The sequence below is a fragment of the Hetaerina americana genome, unplaced genomic scaffold (assembly GCF_022747635.1).
Source record: "Hetaerina americana unplaced genomic scaffold, ioHetAmer1.1.p SCAF_16, whole genome shotgun sequence".
NCBI lineage: Eukaryota > Metazoa > Arthropoda > Insecta > Odonata > Calopterygidae > Hetaerina > Hetaerina americana.
Window position 1 is genome coordinate 7,026,313 of NW_027286719.1, and position 12,498 is coordinate 7,038,810.

Consider the following 12,498-nt stretch of genomic DNA (forward strand, 5'->3'; position numbering starts at 1 on the left):
AAATAGAAGACATGACGTAAGAAAGGAATCGGCTCATGCTTGTGACTATTGTCTGGTGGTGATAACCAAAACAGAGCGCTTACAAGGACAAGAAATTCAGTAACCCTGTCAATATGAGACTGGTTTACATGAAAATACTGCGGTCGTACTCGCTAATCTGGAGTAGAGTCTTTTACAATCTCTTACAAGTCATACTCTTGGCCCGTAGTTTGATTGAGTTGCCATGTCGACTAATTTTCTCATCTCCTATTTCTCGGTTTTGCATTAAATATTTCCACTTATAAAGGACATGACTAACATTGATTAAGTTATATTTAAAAGAATGAGTTTTGAAGATAAAAAAGTACCTTCTTTATAATTAACATGTGTGAGTCAAATAAAAAGGGCATTGTCGGGAATACTTACTTCTCGGAACAAGCTGCGGTGTATGCATGTTTGAGATCGATTCCTTTACATAAAAGAATTGTTCTCAAACATGTACAGACCGCAGCTTGCTCTGAAGAGTAAATAGACTTGTTGATGTAAATTAACAGAATCGAAAAGATTTTAAAATACATCCTAGCAATGCTCTTCAAAAAGAGAGGGAGAGTGAATTCTCTTCCTCCCACGCTTGATGCTCGAAGACATCGGCTGATCCATGCGTGGACCGTAAAATTCTTCATCGCCGATGGACAGGAAAACTTATAAATGTCCAATGGTCGTCACGAGACAAATGCTATTCACTCAGAGTCACTGAACCGCGCCATGAATTCTTTGGAATTCACGTTTTTGATGCAAACTGCATCTGAGGGATTAACTGCGAGCTTCAATTCCCGCGTGACTTCGTTCCAAATACGACATCCCTTGGCAGTTTGATCGTGACGGTTCCGTGTGACATGCTGCAGTTCCTATGTGAGTCGTAGCACAAAAATAAATCCTTCGTTATTTATTTGTCTTAAATCACTCAATCACCCACTTCGGAAAGCTAATACATTTTTTGTGGCGTGGTGAATTCACTAGTCAGCCACGATGATGTCATACAAGCATTATTCCTGAACACACTACCTTTTATACATTTTAGCATATCACTTGAATATTTCACCAGCGGCTTGTAGTGTTTAGTGCCAGCAATGCTGGGAAATATCCGTGCTCATGCCCTCTCATTTCATAGCTTCAATTACAAAAGCCGTCGGACCTTACCAAAAAAATTTAGCGTGCAGAATTCAAGTGTGTTTTAATTTTACGCTCTTTCATCTTGTCATTTATACCTCGTTTATTTTCTTCTGTAGGAAAGCTCCTAAATTTAGCTCTCAGCATCTCAACAGTTATATTGTGGCTCGAAAAACTAATATCTCTCTCGTTACACATCACTCGGAAGTGGATTATATTTTCTTGGAATATAAGTTATGTGCTAACCATGAAGTGTTTTAATTTATCATAAACCCGAATAATTGCTTCCTTGTAATAGTGAAATCACAAAGAGTGTAAAATGCATTTGGAATACAATTACTATTCCATTTTATGACGCCGTAATTGAAGTAAAATGCATTACAAAAATATATTAAAATGTTATAAAAAATAGAAAAGATTAAACGAAAGTAAAATATGCACAAGTATGCATTGAAAATGAGGTGGGTTGTCCTGGAAACCCGTCGCTCACATCGAAAGCGCAAAGCTCCGAGTGCCCACTCTGAAAACATTGTGCGTGGTTAAGAATCCGATGTAAAGCACAAAAAATAGGTTATTTTTTACGGATTAGAACCAAATAAATATTAGTAAAAGATTCCTGTGGTATGATTATCAGGTGAGAAACAAACTCTGGGTTGAAACTTATTAAATATATTCTTGGAAGTGAATGATTTAACAGCATTAAATTTGATATTGTGGGGATAATATGATGGGCGTGGTGATACTTTCCTCAACTAAAAGCTTTAGATCTATTGTGTATGACCCCTATAAAATGTACCGTTAGTTTTTAATTTTGCATTGGAGTTAGAGCCGGAGTAATCTTCCTATTAAATAAAGAATAGCATTGCAAAGGAAAACCACTCCGGATCACACTCAATGTCAACCCAATAATCAAGCATTCATGCCAACTATCTAGAACTCCCGGAAAAAACAATGCATCCTCATGTATAGTGTACTCATTTGATGCCTTGGCGAAGATGCATCTTTCTCCATGTGCCTGTTTAAATGCCATTCCGCGAATGAGTAAAAATTATAATATTTAGACAGTGAGGATGTTTCGGTATAAGGATGCTTTGGTCTTCGTTAAAATTGACTACACTCAACCCATGTATCAAGGACAACTCACGACCCAACTTTCATTTACTCATAGTGCTGAATCTAAACTTAGTCAATTAACTAATCCTCTAAAAATAATTTGAAACGTAATATGATATAGTTTATACCACATTTATTGCGGACAGTAGACGCAATGAACGCGGGAAAAAATTGTTGAGACGGGGTGGGTTAAGCATGCGCTAAAGTTAATTGCCTGTAGTAAACTGTTTGTCTGAATGACAAGGACTTTTATGCTAATTTGTGTTTCTTTGAAATGTGCCCCTGGAAACAATGGCTATTGAAATGGACCGAGTCTGTATGGAACATTAAAAATAGTCTTCCTATGAGGAGAACAATGGCACGTTTTTGGGCTCTGCTTGCGAATTCTGTTGCACATCCTCGGGGAATTCTTATCTTCTCTCTCTTGAGAAAACCACATTTTTATATCCCTGTGAATATGTTTTCTCTAGAATCTACGATTCAACATACTATATTGTTCCTCACTTCCCCTTCTATTACATTCTCCGTAGCCATAACTGGTCCATTTCCTGTTAATATGCCCTCCTTTCGCTTTTTGCATTCAAATATTTCCCCACCTATTTTCTCCCCACCCCTCGATTTCATCCTAAGTACGATCTTGAGATTTTAACGACACTAGAATTTTTGATTTTTTAAAACCGAAACATTAAAGATACATTCGTGTACACGAATCAACTCCCATTTTTACGGAGCAGTGGTCAAGATATTAGGCCGCCGAGGTCAGATAATCTTTGCTGGGTGTCCATCCCGAAAGGGTGTTAGAAATTTAACGTGTGTCTGCATTGGGCATATTATTTAAATCATCCCCATCGATTGAAAACTTAGGGTTTATGAGTCACGTGAGCCGATGAGATCACAAAGCATTCCGGAGTGCGGGGTCGCCACGCGGTCAGGGCAGCGTCCTTGGAGGCGGCGCTCCCCAAGCGAGCGGGTGAGCTCGCCGCGAGATTCAAGAAATCCGACCAAACGTGATAAACCAATCAAATATATCCGATAATCGCCACCAAAATTACCCTCCCTCTCAAAATGTTTACCTATGCATGGCGCGAGACCCGGGCTGAGGGGGGGGGGGTGGAAAGCAGAGTTTTGTATAGAAAAAGCGGGAACTGTATGCAAACACTCCGGAGCCAGACCCCGCAAATTTGTCGAACCAAAAGTTTTACTGGAGAATAAACTTGAAAACTAAGGTTAACATTAAATGTGAATCCCACCATTCAAGTCTATAGGGTAATTATTCCTACTCCAGGGAAAAATGGAATTCGGTGAATCGCCGGCGCGCGGGTCGCTTGTCGGCCGGCGGATGGGAGGCCATAGAAACGGGCATCGCAAGGGTCACTCGTTTTCTACGCTTGGGTTTTATCTGAATCAGCTGGAGGGCAGGTGAAGAAGCTTGTCCCCCGTCCAACCGTTAATCTCACGCAAGCCCCAATGGCGGTCCCCTTATGTAACGCATCAAGAAAACCTTTGTCTCTTTAAATGGTCCGATTCGATAAAGAAAACTATACTCTTCGGAAACTAGCATTCCAGGCGAGCGACGTGCTCTCTTAGAGTTATGTTTTCCCTGCATAAAATCCAGTGGTACAACGATTTTGATTGAAATTACCAGCCGGGAAACAAGAACAGCTGTGTTGAAGGTGGATCGTCTGGTGAGGGGGGAACGGCAACCCTTGGATCCCCTCATTGTGAGCTCGGCGGCACACCACTTCCAATCCAGCCGCACGCACGGCCATCCAAACCCTTCATGCTTGCGCGCGGTTGCCAATTTTATATGAAAAACCAGGTGTCATATTTTTTAAGACCGCTATCGAGCTACGGCAGAAGTGCATTAGCCCTCACCGGAAACAATTCGTCGCACACGACACCGTCCACATTCTCGCTTCCATGAGTTTTCAGAATCCCATTTCAAATTTTCCCGAACCGAGTTTCATTTCCAGACGCAAATTTTCGCGCAGACATAAGAGTCATTCAGGGGAGGCAAGAGATTGATACTGGGTCTTTGACCGGGGCGCGTGATTCAAAAGGTAATTGGTTCGCGGGTTGACGCACCATGTGGCGACGCGGTGGGCGTCTCCCGCGCTCCATGGGCGCGGCAATCGCTCCGAGGGCGCGAGTCGATCGCGCTCATTTTAAAAGAGCGGCGGAACACGACAATCCACGCCGGGGAGTTATTCTGCGAGTACAGTGCTGATATTTGACGCATGAAAAGACGCCATGTTTGGGTGAAAACGAGAGGAATCGATAGGAGGAGGGAAGGGAGGCGCAGGGGGGAGGGTGAACGAACGCGCTCTCCGCCTTTTCCACGTGGTCTCCCCGATGCCTTAATATTCGCCCCCGCCTGCTCACCGCAATCGGTGGCACGTGGCTCTCACTTCTACCTCTACGTAAACTATAGTCGAAAGTGAAATATTAGCAACTATTATATTATCAGTGTAATCTGCAACTATAAATTATTATTGTGCTGAAGTGGGCAGGACATTTGGAGAAAAAAACTAATAATCATGCAAGAAAATGGTAGCAAGGGCAAGTAAATTACTTTTGGAAAACCAACTAATAGTGACTTTTGGTGAAAACTTTTGAAACTTAGTATTATTGTTTTACAAAGGAGAAATTATAAAGTATTACGTGTAAAACGTTTTTTTAGACTCACCATTAATCAACAATAATGTTGTTTACACCAGATTGATGATATCCTCCCACTTATACAACGCGCGCTTTACTCCTATGTTCATTAACTTGTCAAGTAAATGAAAAGATACTTAGTTCCATTGGAAAGATTCCTTTGTATATTGTCGTCATTAATATAATGACGTATTCTAAAAAATGTAAACACAACGTGCAAGTGTATACGCTACCGTTTTTCTATAAATGCAACGTGCGGAAATTGCTTAAGTAATAAAGAAAGTAACAGGAAACGCTTAATTTAAAATATAACCTACCAATTTGAAGAAAATGAGTTGACGTTGGACCTGTTAGAAAACGACTCTAACCAGGTCGAAAATGATCAAAACGGAAGGTAAACAGCAACCAAATCTGCGGTGGACTCCTACTAACGGAACACAACTTGCAGTCGGACAGTGCTGGAACTAAATGATCGCGCTTTACGTAAGGTATGAAAAATGCAGGGGGAGGGGCGTTTTCGTGGAAATATCGATTCGCGTTGCTATGGAAACGAATTTGTTCCCTCAGAACGCGTTAAAATAAAACATTGTTGATTTCTTGTGCCCATCGGGATTAAATGCATTAACGAGGGTTCAAATTTATGCAACAAATAATTCATTTATTTTCGAAGGGTGTCTTTTATCTTATTATCGCAACTGTTTCTTAAGGCGGAAGAAGCGCTGGTTTCCACTTTGTCCGCGAGCAAGGAGCGCCGTTCAAAATAATCGATGACGACACTGGCTCCACCAAAAGCTTTCATTCTCGTTGTGACGATACATCACTCGCGCATGCATTTTGAGGAAAGAGTGTGTTTGAAAATCGCATAATGCATACCCGAGAAGTGTACATTTTACTGTATTGTTGAATGTGTGTATCCTATTACGAAGGACATTAAAAAATCTATGGGAACTTCCACAAAATGTATAGGTGGAATTGACTTTGATTTCCACTAGGTGTCTCCAGTATCGCGGCGTCTTTAGACGATGGCAGACTTCGACTCAGGTTTGTGTTAACCATGATAACATAAGACCATATTTGCCTCCATGCTTGGCATCTTTTCTTTTCTATGATTTGCACACGATTCCTGAGTTGAGCTAAAGGACGTTATGACGCTGAAGTCACATTCACATGGCAGCACCGTTCCACGTGGGTCAGTACCCGCGCGAGCGGAGTTAAAAACTTTCAAAGAAGTTATGAATGGGTTGTATGACTTCTTTTGTCAAATAAAAATATTTTTTTCATGGCATAGGGTCAATAATTGAAAAAAAATTCATGTTTCTACTTTTTTTTAGCTTTGTGAGCTGTGATCCGTGTTTTAATTATAAAATGCATCGCGGGAGTATGTAATTAATTAACATGTGAAATAAGTACATACAATCAGCGATGTAGGCGATATTTCTTTGTAAAAATGAATTCTCTAGATCGACACGTTGTCAGTTAGTTATATATGCATATATGTATAATATATATTATATATATGTATGTAGGTATATAATAAATTATATATATATATATATATATATATATATATATATATATATATATATATACATGTACTTTTATTCATATATACCTACAACAAAAAATATCTTGTAGTTGTATGTTTTTCCGGAGGAAGGAGGTGAGGCGCACGCTGTTATAATTGTTGTCGCACTTTTTCTCACTTTTTTCTCACCTTTTCTCGATCCGATTTCAGTATTCTCCTCACCGCAAGATTTCTTGCGCCTGATTGCTTTGTTGGCAAATGTTAAGCATATTATTTAAAAGCACAAATATAGAAACAAAAAATAAATAAATATATAAATAAATAAATATATATATATATATATATATATATATATATATATATACTCTAAAATATGGTGTAATAATCACATGGTGGCACTTATCATAGTCTCCTAAAGTAACATCGGAAATTTTGCACTCTGCATGGATTTTCATTTTCATTATTTCCGAAGAATGACTTTTCCTTTTTTTAGCTAACTTTTTCAAAAGGGAATTTAGTTTTTTTTGCCACATTTTTCTTTTCCTTTCTGAATAGATAAAATATATTTTTAAATGCTTCTGAGCAACTTAAATCTGGCAAATATTACCCAAGACAAACCCACCTGACGGGCAAGTGAAAGGAAATTGTATTTTGGGGAATGGGGAGGTGTTCTCTTCAGTGCTTTCAATTCTCCGTGGATTTTATGACGTCCATTGCATTAATTTATCTAGTCCCTAATTAGGGTTTGACCGAATAAAAATAAATCTCGAATTTTAGTTCAATCCCCGCTCTCTCGCTCTGTTGTCCGACAATGTAAACAAAGTTGATGACGCATTGCAATGTGACGAGAACATAAACCTTCGGCGTTTTAGTTTTCAACGCACCATCTAGAAGTCTAATATCAACATCAAAGAGTGTAAACAAACTTCTTCATCCATATCCTTCCAAATATGTACTCTTTTGTTCAGCTACGATCTCACCGAAGTCCTTACTAATGACAAGGTTTCAAATAATAATTTATTAAAAATATTAGTATATTTTCCATACAGAGAACTCATTTCATTTAATACTTTGAGATAATCACTAATATTTACAAAAGAATATTTTAATTGTTTTGTTTCCTTCACAATTTTTTCTAATTGTTTTGAATTTTACGGTTGTAATCCATTTCCATGTATTCCTTAAATTTTAACGGTTATTATTGCCGGGTAGTAGTAGTTTTGAGGGGAGGCGACCGACAGCTAAGGTCATTTGCGCCATAGGGGATGGACAGGAAAGGATGAAGGGTGGAGAGAAACCCGGCGTCGGCATTAGCCTACTCTTTACGAAAGGCGCCAAGGGGTCCGCGGTTTAACGTCCCATCCGACGGACGGCGTACTCACTCAAAGTGCTTTCCACAAAGCACCTCAAGTAGGGATCGAGATACCTCTGAAAAATATTCAACACCGCCGGGATTTGAACCCGAGCCCTCTGGGTGGGAAGCCAGTACGTTATTATTATTGCCTATTTATATTTTTCAAAGTCAAGGGGAATTCTCTTTAACACTGCTGTGTACTGAAACTTTGCTCCTTTCAATTATCCTTAAAATAATTTTAATTCCTTTTCTTCTCAACAGAACTTCACGTTTTTCAATCATGTTGAATTACTTTGAATAAAATTTCTGTTCTCAATATATTTTCTGCAATGAAATATGGTATGGCACAGGTTTCAGAAGGAAACGGATTATTAGTTGAGAGAATTGTTTTACATCCGAGAGACTACATGGCAACATTTTTTTCATAGTTTATAGCAATAAGTGCCGGTATAAAGTTTTCGGATAAATCACATCGTTACCTTGGGAAAGTAAATAATTTGGCATAAGTTCTGGTTATCTGGAAATTGTGAGACGGTGTGTCTTGCATAGTCCTTTCCCTGGAGAGGACTTTTCATATTCTGACCTTGTCCTATTTATCTACACTAGACGATACGTACATACCAAAATAATTATGAACAACTCCCTACAATTATGCAGCTCAAGGTCTAGTTACGCAAGTTATTAGTTTATTTTATCATATCCATGTCAATCTACAAATGAGTTTAAGAGAATAATATAAAAATGTAGGCTTCCGATTCTTTTGTATGCTGGTCAAGCAGAATTTTTAATCGCAGTACATCGCAGAAATCGCACTATTTTTTTCTTGATTTTTATCCAGTAAATTGATGCATACGTTCTTTCAGTACAAATATTAACTGCATACGCTATAAAAAAATAATTGTTTCTGTCCTTAAACGGTAATTTTTATGCATTCACTTATAGTTTAATAAAGACCAAAAATATTTTTGATATTAAACATATTATACCAATAAAAACGGCTGAAAGCCTAAGTGCATTAATATTTGTACCTGAATGACAAATGACCGTCAGGTTGTGACACGGATTTTGATAGGAATTTTCAGAGTATTAATGTACATCGACATCTACATCTACTCAACACCCCGCAAGCCGCCGCATGAGTGTGTGGCGGGGGTTGTTAGTATACCACCCGTAATTAAGAAAGAAAAAAAACCGAATGCAAAAGCCACAAATTTACAAGGTCCGTATAATAAGTACCGGGACTGGTTCGATAAATCAAAATTTATTGCAGTTATCAATAAAATTACTTAAGAATCTTCAAAATACATTCCTCCTGCATCGTTTCACTTAGTTCGGCGCGTCTGCCGCTCATCAAAAGCCGGTCGGAATATTGTTTCGGTTGGCTTCCGGAATACTGTTGAGAGCCTTTGCCGTCGGCGCTTGAACCGCCTCGATGGAGTCGTAGGGCGATGGTTAAACGGCTGTCAGAGTCCAAAACCTTTTTCACTTTGGCCACCTGAGCATCGGCTGGAGCGGCAGTCGGGCGTCCGAAGCGGTGCTCGTCTTCGACGAGCTCTGGGACTTCCGTAAACGTTTTGTGCCACTCAAAAACTCTTATGCGGTCAAAGTTATCATTCTCATAGGCCTGTTCATTGAGTTCAAGGGTCTCCTTCGCGGATTTCCTGAGTTTAACGCAAAACTTCACAGCGTAGCGGTGCTCTCGATGCTGGCGCGACGACACCAGAGACAATAACGCGTCACAAAAATCCGCCTCCTGTCTGAACGCATGCCCGGAGGAGACTGATCTAAAGTGCGCCTGAGTGGTGGGGGACCCCTCTACCGAGCCGACCAGTCGGACCCCATCCACTACTCCGTTGAGGCTACAGCGAACCAGTCACGATACTTATTGTACGGACCCTGTATACTATCCACGAAGAAAACATGGTATACATTCATGCAAGAACACTTACACCCCACAAACATGCCAACACTCAAACTACCAACTAATTTCCAGTTATCACAAGCATAACTACTGCATTGAGAATTAATTCTTTTCTAAAGGTTGAATATTCATGTACTAATTAAACTAGGATGGGGCATGGTAGTAAGGATTAAATACTTTCTTTCTACTAATCGACACAGTGGAGTGAACCACGAATACTTTCTGCAGCAATCGTCAAAATAATTTTTAAGGAAATGAATAGTGCTTTATGCTCAAGGAACTGTTATATTATAAAAGTAGGAACATTTTTATCAAATAATGTAAGACTATCATTTGAATGGCAGATATTTTTTAGAATTAAAATAATATGAAGCGTAATTGTGAGATTAAAATGAAACTAACCTGGAGATTCGGATGCGATTCTTTGAAATATTTTTAAACGCATCGCTGTAACGCGGTAGAGTGAGGAATACATACCTGTATAATACAACATCGGTGGAAATGGACAGAATTGAAAATGTGGCTTTGAAATTTGTTTGGCCGAAGTAAATATTAACACTCCATAGCTTTCAATCTCTTGCTTAGCTAGTCACTATTTTTACTCCATTTAGCGTCAACAAAAGGAAATAATTGATGAAATTAGTTTCGATTTTGTAAAAGTAGCCCCTGCCGTCTCACTCGAAAGGCATCGTTCCTCTCTTTTTGCCAAAGAATTTGATTAAATGGTAAGTCAGATTATTCGCCCGTGAAACGATGACACGCTGGGAAGGGGGGGTCGCGGGTTTGGGGGATTGAGATGGTGCGGGGGCTAACGAACTGGCTTCCCACCCTGAGGGCGCGGGTTCAAATCCCGGCGGTGTTGAATATTTTTCGGAGATATCTCGATCCCTGCTTGAGGTGCTTTGTGGAGGGCACTTTGAGTGCGTACGCCGTCCGTCGGATGGGACGTTAAACTGCGGACCCCTTGGCGCCTTTCGTAAATAGTAGGCTAACGCCGACGCCGGGTTTCTCTCCACCCTTCATCCTTTCCTGTCCATCCCCTATGGCGCAAATGACCTCAGCTGTCGGTCGCCTCCCCTAAATACTACTACTAACAAGGATTTTCCAAGACATTGTCTGCATTCACCGGAAGGCAAACGACTGCTGAATAAAAACAATATCTTCAGTGGCTTCATAAACAATCAACCTATAGCGCTGAATACGTACAACTTTGTTCTGACCCGCTTATATTTAAATATATGTAAAAGGCGCTTCATGTTCGAATATGCCTTGTATTAGGCATTGATTTTTTAGAAAGATGTGAAAATAAAAAAACTCCAAATTTATCTCAGAATTATTTTTTAAGATCCATGGTAGTGCATCGAAATATTTTAGGTATCTTTGTATATATATTTGTTTATTGGTGCGCATAAAAAAGGGTTGCATCAATAGTATTGGAAAAAGTTTCTATAAAAATAAATTTATACCAGATATTGCTACAATGCCTCGAAATTCTTCAAACTACATCCCTTGAGTGTTGACACAATCTGGCCCCCGGCTTCTCCACGACTCGAAGGCTCCATGGTAGGCGGAATCCGGAAGGTCCTTGAGGGCACGCGTGCCAGCTTCTTTGACGGCACCTTTGGTCCCATGGCGGACACCATGGGACTAGGGAGAATTTCACTTTTGGGAATAGGAAATAGTCTGATGGTTCCAAGTCCGGACTCTAAGGGGGTCGGGGAATCGTATCGATGCCGTCGCAGAAGATCTTCGGAAGCTGACGCTCGACTCTGCTTTTGGTCGTTCGTCAAGACCTACGGGACCAGTTTAGCGCAGATCTTTCGCATAACTAAACTTTGAGTGATAATGGTGTGCACCGTCAGCTTATCAACGCCAATATGATATGCGATCATGCGAACAATTAACCGACGGCGTGAATTCAGCACTTAACTCACACGTCAGTATAAATTGTTCCGGAATAATAATGGGAGCATAAACAAGAAAAAAACTGAAATTTCTGTGAATGGAGAAGAGTAACTAATGACACGGACAATTAGAGGAGTGAAACTCGAGCAAGCGGGACTTTATATACTGAACAGCGGTTACTTTGAATGGAAGAAGTTCAACCGACATCAAGCTAAGTATCACCTTAAGCTAAGGAGGCGTTCGTGAAGAAAAGGGAATTATTACACTCAAAGAACCTGAGGTTTCAAACAAGGAAACAGTTCGTTAAAACTTTCGTATGGAGCATGAAAATCTACGGATTCGAGAAATGGTACATTGGAACAGTGGATTTGCGAAGAATAGAAACCTTCGAAACACGGTGCTAGAGGAGAATTGAATGGACAGAAAAAGTGAAGAACGAGGGAGCTCATATGAAGAGGAGAGGGCATGCGGGGCTAAATCTGCGGCAGCAGCAAAGAAAACACCACAGAGGGCCAGTTCCAATGGGAAATTCAAATGTAGGAAGGCACTGAGGGCGGCGGCATTATAAATATAAATCGGGTGGTGGAGAGAGGGAATAGAGATGTTTTATGGCTGTGAGAGATGAGACCAAAGGGTGGCGGAGATTACCGCAACAATAGTTCAGAGACCAGGTTAGTGTTAGAACGTTATAAGTAGAAATCATGGCTGAAGTAAGATGAGAAAGAAGAGAGAGAAATGGTAAGCGATTAATTTGAGGAAAGAAGTGTGGGTGGGGTCCCTTCGGTGAAACATTGGATAATTACGCAGGACTTGGATCGCGGTGCTGGGCGAAGGGAGAGATGGCACGTATTTAGCTACGTGACTACGATTTAG

The 12,498-nt window shown here is 40.1% G+C and overlaps 1 protein-coding gene across 19 annotated transcripts in view; it reads right to left on the reverse strand.

The window, feature by feature from the left end:
* The window catches only part of fne (found in neurons), a 92,578-nt gene extending 87,210 nt beyond the window's left edge, over positions 1-5,368 (reverse strand). For 18 of the 19 annotated variants that reach the window (XM_071584081.1, XM_071584076.1, XM_071584080.1 and 15 more), the window contains exons 1-2: positions 5,238-5,368; positions 4,949-5,033 (exon numbers count right to left, since the gene is read on the reverse strand). In XM_071584081.1, coding sequence (XP_071440182.1) covers positions 4,949-4,951 — 3 coding nt within the window. In that variant the 5' untranslated portion in view covers positions 4,952-5,033; positions 5,238-5,368. The remainder of the gene's footprint in view (positions 1-4,948; positions 5,034-5,237) is intronic. The other variant, XM_071584068.1, reaches the window with a different exon arrangement.
* Between the last annotated feature and the right edge of the window lie 7,130 nt (positions 5,369-12,498).